The sequence below is a fragment of the Galeopterus variegatus genome, unplaced genomic scaffold (assembly GCF_000696425.1).
Source record: "Galeopterus variegatus unplaced genomic scaffold, G_variegatus-3.0.2 Scaffold1362, whole genome shotgun sequence".
In the NCBI taxonomy this organism is placed as follows: domain Eukaryota; kingdom Metazoa; phylum Chordata; class Mammalia; order Dermoptera; family Cynocephalidae; genus Galeopterus; species Galeopterus variegatus.
In genome coordinates this window covers 217,590-226,326 of record NW_007727473.1, presented here as the reverse complement: position 1 = coordinate 226,326, position 8,737 = coordinate 217,590, and the positions used below count along the sequence as shown (strand labels likewise).

Genomic DNA, 8,737 nt, shown 5'->3' with positions numbered 1-8,737 from the left:
GATCCCACGTACAGACCGGCTCCCGCTCACTGGCTGAGCGAGGTGCGGGAGCAACACCGAGGTTTGCAATCCCGTTGCCGGTCCCTGGTCCGGTACGGGGGCAACACTGAGGGTTGCGATCCGTTGCCGGACACGGAAAAAAAAAAAAAAAAATTGTTGATAGGAAAGTCAGGTCCACAAATGTGGGTGACTAATTCAAGACCTCCAATGCCTTGAACACCTGAGGACACAAAGTCACTCTAGGGGGCTGACATTTAGTGTCAGAGGGCGTCGGAACTCACCCACTGAGAGAAGGTTCCTGAAGTTCTCCAGCATCACATCTTGGTACAGCTTCCTTTGTGCAGTGTCCAGCAGCCCCTGCTCCTCCTTGGTGAAAACCACAGCAACGTCTTCGAAGGTCAGTTCCTCCTACAACACCAAACACACCTAAACTCAATCATTATCAACAGTTACTTGAAACAGAACAGCACTGAGAAGGTGGAGAAGATGGGTGGGGACGTGATCCAGACTTTGAGGGACTTAAGTCAATATGTAGATTTTCCAACACTTCTCCTTCCATCCTGCTAATGCCACACACTGAGTTTCCTCAGCCTCACAAAAGTACAGCAATGACAGCAGTCCTTGTATTTTTACTTTGTGCCCTCAATGAATCTACTTATAAACAACCCTCTAGAACTCCAAATGATGCATCCTGGGCTACACATTTCACTTTTTGGTGAATATTACTAATTGGCCCAGAAATACCTGCAATTTAGTACCAACATACTTGATAGCACCCACCTTCCTCCTCTCTCACACAGGAACCCTGGACTGTCACTTTTCATTAAGATCTGCCAAACTAACACACTTCTGGTAACACATCCAGGGCAGCTATGGAGTTCATCTTCTACACACTCAAAGCACACAACATGTCCATTAACTGCGGCATGTGGTGTCATGATCTGGAGCCAGCATGCCTTAGCACACACCACAAGGGTCTGCCCCTTCATAGCTGCATGACCTTGGACAAGCCCACATAATTTCATTTTGGTATAATGGTTCTTACACAACAGGGTTCTTTCAAGAATTAAAAGAGGGAATATATCTATGTAGCATTTGGAACAGTGTGTGGCACAAAGTGACTAACAAACATCAGCTCTTATTATTATTTTTATTATGATCATTATCTACTTAATCTCATTTTATGGCTGCATATTATTCAAGGGAACTGACTATCTATATTTACCTGTTCTAAATAATAAACATTTAAATTTATATATTTTTCTCATTAAAACTAATCTGGCAAAAAACGTCATTTTATGTAGATCTTACTTTCATGTCTATTTATTTATTTATTTTTCTTCCAAATTTTATTTTATTTTGTCAACATACAATGAGGTCGATTACTGTAGCCCATCACCGAAAGCTCCCTCCCTCCTCCCTCTCCCCCCCCTCAACAATGTCCTTTCTGTTCCAATTGTTGTGTCTTCTTCCCTCCCCCCCACCCCAGTTTTTTGTGTATTTATTTATTTTTAGTTCCCACAATTAAGTGAGAACATGTGATATTTCTCTTTCTGTGCCTGACTTGTTTCACTTAATATAATTCTCTCTAGGTCCATCCACGTCATGTCTATTTAAAATAACAGAAAATGAAAGTTAGCACATCAAAAAATAAGCACATTTAAGGGGCCAGCCCGGTGGCGCACTGGATAGTGCGCTGCTTGGGAAGCGCGGCGGCGCTCCCACCCGAGGGTTCGGATCCCACATACAGACCAGTTCCCGCTCACTGGCTGAGCGAGGCGCGGGGGCAGCACCGAGGCTTGCGATCCCGTTGCCGGTCCCCGGTCCGGTAAAAAAAAAAAAAAAAAAAAAAAAAAAAAAAAAAAAAATAAGCACATTTAAAATGAGAATCATATAATGGCAGATTTTCTTCCCCAATTTTTTCCTACCTCTGTAATCTTTCAAGAGAACACAAGCACTCTGTTTCTCCACAGAATGGACTAGGGCAGGTTATAAATTTTCCAATATTTTTTGTAATCTGATTAAGAAAAACAATTCATTTCATTATTCTCACTTATCTGATTGTTTATTTAACAATCAACATCACCACCTTTTCAAACGTTTACTGGCCATCTCTGTTTCTCCTTTTTACTTGCTTCTTCATGTCTTTTGTTCATATTCCTCTGTATTTTTTCTTTATTCTATGCATAAGATTCCCACTATGGATTTTGTCCTTTTTTGGCATCTGTGTGGTAAACATTTTCGCTCCAGGTTTTTATTCTCTGGTAATACTGTGTAAGGTATCTTTAGTCATAGAGGAATTTAAAGACTTTATATAACGACTGTGCTAATTGCTGTCCTTGTGCACATGGAGCTCTCAGCATCTCAGTACACCTGGGGAAGTGTCACATCGTGAAGAGAAGTTCCCTGAGGAGGAGGCGAGAGCAGGAATAGGACTGCCTGTGGACATCATTGCCCAACAAGGCACTCCAGACACCCACAGCACAGGGCACAGGTCTCTCAATGGAGAATTCTTTTGGTATTTCCTCTTGTCTCTCTTCATGAGAATGGAATGGCTAACATTCCTGACCCTTGATTTCTTGTGTGAACCTGAGCAGGTTTCTTATGTTTCACAAGTTTAAAAGGAAGATGAGACCGAGAACCTCCTCACCGATCTGCTCTGAGGAGTAAATTCAGGAAGAGAACACAAGGGACTGGCAAATCCTCTAGTGTCACTCTTCATGTCATTTATTTATTTTTTATTGAAACATGATTGTACATGTCTGTGGGGTACAGAGTTGCATATCAATGCCTATGTGCAATATGTGATGCTTAAATCTAGGATAATTACTACATTCAATATTATATAATGTTACTGTTTTTTGTGGCCCTTTATCAATTCCTCCTTTATCCTCCCCTCCCCCTTTCTCACCTCTGGTAACCTCTGTTCTATTCTCTCCTTTTGAAAGTTCAACATATTATTGTGTTTGTCGTATCTTTCTTTTTTTATTTATCTGTCTATTATTTTAGCTCCCACTTATGAGTGAGGACATGCAGTATTTCTCTTTCTGTGCCTGGCTTATTTCACCTAAATAATTTTCTCTAACTTCATCCATGTTGCTGCAAATTGCAGGATTTCATTCTTTTTCAACACAGAGTAATATTCCATTGTGTAAATATACCACATTTTCCTATCCAGTTGTCCCACAATGGACGTTTAGGTTGGTTCCAACTCTTGGCTATTGTAAATAGAGCTGGGATAAACATGGGCGTGCAGGTATCCCTTCGACATGATGATTTCCATTCCTTTGGGAATATACCCAGTAGTGTAATTGCTAGATCATACGGTAGTTCTCTCTGCAGTTGTCAGAGGAACCTCCATACTGTTTTCCATAATGGATGCACCAATTTACAATCCCACCAGCAGCGTAATCTCCATGTCATTTAAATTAACAAGACTGGATTCTGAGTCCATATTGATAGAATATTTATAGTTGAATGAATGAATAAACAAATAAAAGAGAAGGAAAGCTCAGTTTTACAGTAGAATGCCCACTAATGAATGTGTCTTCCCATAAAAAAACTTTATTAGTAAAAAAAAAAAAAGACTAATTTTACAACGACGAAATTTGACAAACATCAACATAGCCAAGTGAACAGAATTGAGATCACCAATGAAGGAACAAACCAATATCATTTGGCCCCTGTTATGTTGCAATGAAAAGGACACCACATCACTTCTGTGATATTCCTGCCAACAAAGCATAATCTGAATCTAAATATGAAATATATCAGACACACCCCAAATGCATAGCTTTGTCCAAAATAACTTGCCTATACTCTTCAAAAATATCAAGAACAAAAAAGACAAAGACTGTGGAATCATTCCAGATTAAAGACTACAGAAATGTGATAACTAAAGGCAATGCAGGAAGTCCTAGCCCGAGCAATTAGGCAAGAGAAAGAAATAAAGGGCATACAAATTGGAAAAGGAAGTCTAATTTTCCCTGTGTTGCAGGCAGACAACATGATTTTAAATACAGAAAATCCTAAAGACTCCACCAAAAAACCGTAAGAACTAATGGTTTTTTTTTGTTTGTTTGTTTGTTTTTTGGTTTTTTTTTTTGGCAGCTGGCCTGTACAGGAATCCAAACCCGTGACCTTGGTGGTATCAGCATCACATTTTACCAAATGAGCTAACTGGGCAGCCCTCAAGGTCTTTTTTTTTCCCCCTTCAATTATTATTATTTTTTTTTTTGGTAGCTGGCTGGTACTGGGATCTGAACCCTTGACCTTGATGTTATAAGGCAGCGTTCTAACCAACCCAGCTACCCAGCCAGCCTGTAAGAACTAATTAATAAACTAATTCAGTAAAGTTACAGGATGCAAAACCAAAATACAAAAATCTACAGTGTTTCTATACACAATAGCGAACTATCTGACAAAGAAATCAAGAAAGAAAATCCCATTTACATTGGCTACAAAAAAATAAGATATCTAGGAATAAATTTAACCAAGGAGGTAAAAGACCTCTATGATGAAAACTACAAAACAATAAAGAAAGAAATTGAAGAGGACATAAATAAATTGAAAGATACTCCATGTTCATGGATTGGAAGAATTAATGTTGTTAAAATGTCCATACTACCCAAAACAATCTACAGATTCAACACAACTCCTATCAAAATACCAATGACATTCTTCACAGAAATAGAAAAAAACAATTCCTAAAATTCGTATGGAACCACAAAAGACTCCAAATAGCCACAGCAATCTTGAGCAAAAAGAATAAAGCTGGAGGCATCACACTACCTGACTTCAAAATACAGTACAAAGCTTTAGTAACCAAAACAGCACAGTACTGGCATAAAAATAGACACACAGACCAATGGAACAGAATAGAGAACTGAGAATAAATCCATGCACTTACAGCCAACTGATTTTCAACAAAGGCACTAAAAACACACAATGGGGACAGGATAGTCTCTTCAATAAATGGTGCTGGGAAAACTGGAATATCCACTTCCACAAGAATGAAACTAGACCCCTATCTCTCACCGTATACAAAAATCAACTCACAATAGACTAAAGATTTAAATGCAAGACCCAAAACTATAAAACTGCTAAAAGAAAACATGAGGGAAATGCTTCATGACACTGGTCTGGACAAGGATTGTTTTGATAAGACCTCAAAAGCACTGACAACAAAAGCAAAAAATAGTCAAATGGGATTACGTCAAACTAAAAATCTTTTTGCACAGCAAAGGAAACAACAAACACAGTGAAGAGACGACCTACAGAATGGGGAAAACATCTGCAAACTATGCATCTGACAAGGGGTTAATATCCAGAAAATGTAAGAACTCAACAGAAAAAACCCGACAAGTAATACTATTAAAACATGGGTAAAGACCTGAATAGACATTTCTCAAAAGGCAATACAAATGGCCAACAGATATATGAAAAAATGCTCAATCTCACTAATCATCATGGAAATGCAAATCAAAACCACAATGAAACATCACCTCACCCCAATTAGAATGGCTAGTATCAAAAGGATAAAAAATAACAAATGCTAGCATGGATGTGAAGAGAGGGGCACTCTTATACGTTGTTGGTAGAAATGTAAATTAGTATAGCCAATATGAAAAACAGTATGCGAATTCCTAAAAAAATTAAAAATTGAACTACCATATGATCCAGCAATCCCACTACTGGGTATATACCCAAAGGAAATGAAATCAATATGTGGAAGAATTAATATGGAAATAGGAAAGGATAACCATCATTATACATATAGATATGCGACTAATTCATAGCTATGTACGTATATAAGATATTCCAGTATATGTGTGATGTAACATTTCTAATAATGTTTAATATGTGTCATAAGTTCACTTTATTATTTTCAAAGTACTCTGAGCACATGCCTCACTCTACCTTCACAACTCATTTTTACAAGAACAATGAAACTAAATGACATACCCAAGTTCACACAGCTAGGTTATTTACTAAATTTGGTTGTATTAAAACAATGTTCAGGCCATGCTGTAGAGTCTTTTTATACATGCATATTTACCCCTTAAGCATGTTCTTTTATTTTGTGATTAAATTTCCAAAGGGCAATTTTGACATTCATGTTAGCTTAGTTCAAGTGAAAATTAATTTCCTCTTGACAAGTGTTGTGAGTTTCAAAGTATGCCCTTTGCACATGTTTGCTGAAAAGGTTATTTGTATTACCAATGCTCGTGGTGGCGATATCTAAACTTCTATTACGTATACACATCTTTATGTACACAGCACTATCTTAAGTTAATGAGATCAGTATTCTGTATTGACTTCTGGAAACTAGTCCGCAACTTTATGGTTATGCTACTGTTTCACACCTTATTTAAATATTATTTTGGCCATTTATTTTCGGTCTCCTATGTTTGATAATTGTGTGATACAATTTCATCTGCATAGCCATACCAATAAACCCCACCCATACCAGAACTAGTCAGCACTAAATCTGTGTAACTAAAAGTAGCTATTTTAGTCTTTGTTATTGTGATCAGTATTTTAAAACTAAAGCCACTGTTCTCTGGTAACCCCAAGGACTGGGAAGGGGATGGAGAGAGTTGAGTCAATGGTACATGTACAGAGTTACAATTAGATAGGAGGAATAAGTTTTGGTGTTCTATTGCACAGTAGGGTGACTATAGTTAACAATATAGTATTGTATATTTCAAAATATCTAAAAGAGAGGATTTTAAATGTTCTCACCACAAAAAATAATAAATGTTTGAAGTGATGGCTATGCTAAAACCTTGATTTGATCATTGCACAATGTATACATGTATCAAAACATCACACTGTACCCCATAAATATGTACAATTAGTACGTGCCATGGTTTGAATGTCCCCTACAAATCTCATGCTGAATCTTAATCCCCACTGCAACAATATTAAGAGGGTGGGATATTCAATTATGGTATTTGAAAGGTGGGGCCTTTAAGAGGTGATTGAATCATGAGTGTTATGCCCTCATGAATGAATTAATCCATACATGAATTAATGGGTTAATGTATTAATGGATTATCATGGGAGTAGACTGGTGTCTTTATAAGAAGAGGAAGAGAGCACATTAGCATACTCTTGCCCTCTCACCATGTGACGTCCTGCTCCGCCTTGGGACTCTGCAAAGAGTTCCTACCACGAGGAAGGCCCGCAGCAGATGCAACTCCTTGACCCTTTGACTTCCCAGCTTCGAAAACTATAAGAAATAAATTTCTTTTCTTTATAAATTACCCAGTTTCAGGTATTCTAAGTGACAGAAAACAGGCTCAGAAAGTATGTCTATTAAATAAAAATAATTAGGGCCGGCCCATAGCTCACTTGGAAGAGTATGGTGCTGATAACACCAAGGCCACGGGTTCAGATCCCTATATGGGGATGGCCGGTTAGCTCACTGGGGAGAGCGTGGTGCTGACAACACCAAGTCAAGGGTTAAAATCCCTTACTGGTCTTTTTAAAAAATAAATAAATAATTAAAAATAAAGGCAATGCATAAAATTGGACTTTGAAGGGGAACATTTATAAGGACTTAAAAAACAGAACCAATTTAAATATAGGACTTCAGATTAGTTATCATGACGTTATCTAATATCTAGCATTACTACTACACAGTAGTAGTTGCACAATTAATTAGTACTCATTTAATAGATACCATTTAATAATCATTTAATAAATAACATCTAGCATAATATCTAATATTATCTAGTATGTTATGCAAAACCCTATAAACAGCCCTTCCTACCTGCCTCTTTCCAATACACCCCATGATTACCCTGGTATGAAGGCTTCCTAGCAGCAGAAAGGTAAAATAAACTGTCTATGGTATATTTATTCTAGTGGTATTTGGCTGACGGGCATCAACAAAATAGGCAAAATGTAAACAATTGGTAAATTTGGGTAAAGAGTGTAAGAGAATTTCTTATACTATTACAAATTTTCCATAGGTTTGAAATTATATAAATTGTTTTTTAAAATTAAGAAATAGTCATTGGAATTATGGTAATGAGAAGAATAAAGATGAGCATGACATAATATGGCAGTTCACTAGTTTATTCTCTCTTAGTGGTGTCTGGAAATTTCCACAGATAAAACAGATAAGGGGAAAAACATTAAGTATGATAAAAATGTTGTAAAACATTAGTAAGTAAACAAATATACAAATACAAACAAAGGAGCACTAAAAAGAAATGCATTATAAGCTTAACAGTTACTATCATTACATCCTAGAATCATAGGTAATTAAATTTTTTTCTCATATTTCTGTAATTTTTGAATTTTGCACAGTGATGTGGTTCTAAGGGGATATAAAATACTTGTAATTAGTAGAACAAAATAGTTGACAATGTTTTAAAAAATCAGAAAAGTTTAATGTTTTAAAAATCAGACCTTGCTCTCAAGGTCCCTACTATCAAATCCTAACTTACTTTCCCCAACTAATTCCCACTCATTCCTGTGTCTCAATGAGACTGTATCCAAGAGATTATGAACTCAGGCTTGGGACCTAGGCTGCCTTGGTTCCAACACCTGCTTCGCCATTCACTCACTAGTTAGGCGACGATGGGCAAATAACTCATGTTCCCTGTAGCTCACTATCATCTTTAAAATAAGAAAAAAGGGGTAACTCTGCACAGAGCCAAGATGTGGCATAAATGTATTATTTGTATAAGGCCCTTAGAATTGAAGTTTGCTATTAACGCTTAGA

At 37.1% G+C, this 8,737-nt stretch overlaps 1 protein-coding gene across 1 annotated transcript in view; it reads right to left on the bottom strand.

The window, feature by feature from the left end:
* LOC103593530 (zinc finger protein 234) overlaps positions 1 to 8,737 on the bottom strand; it is a 20,385-nt gene that overhangs the window by 9,088 nt on the left and 2,560 nt on the right. The window contains exon 2 of the mRNA XM_008576529.1: positions 282 to 408. Within this exon, the coding sequence (XP_008574751.1) occupies positions 282 to 408 (127 nt within the window). The remainder of the gene's footprint in view (positions 1 to 281; positions 409 to 8,737) is intronic.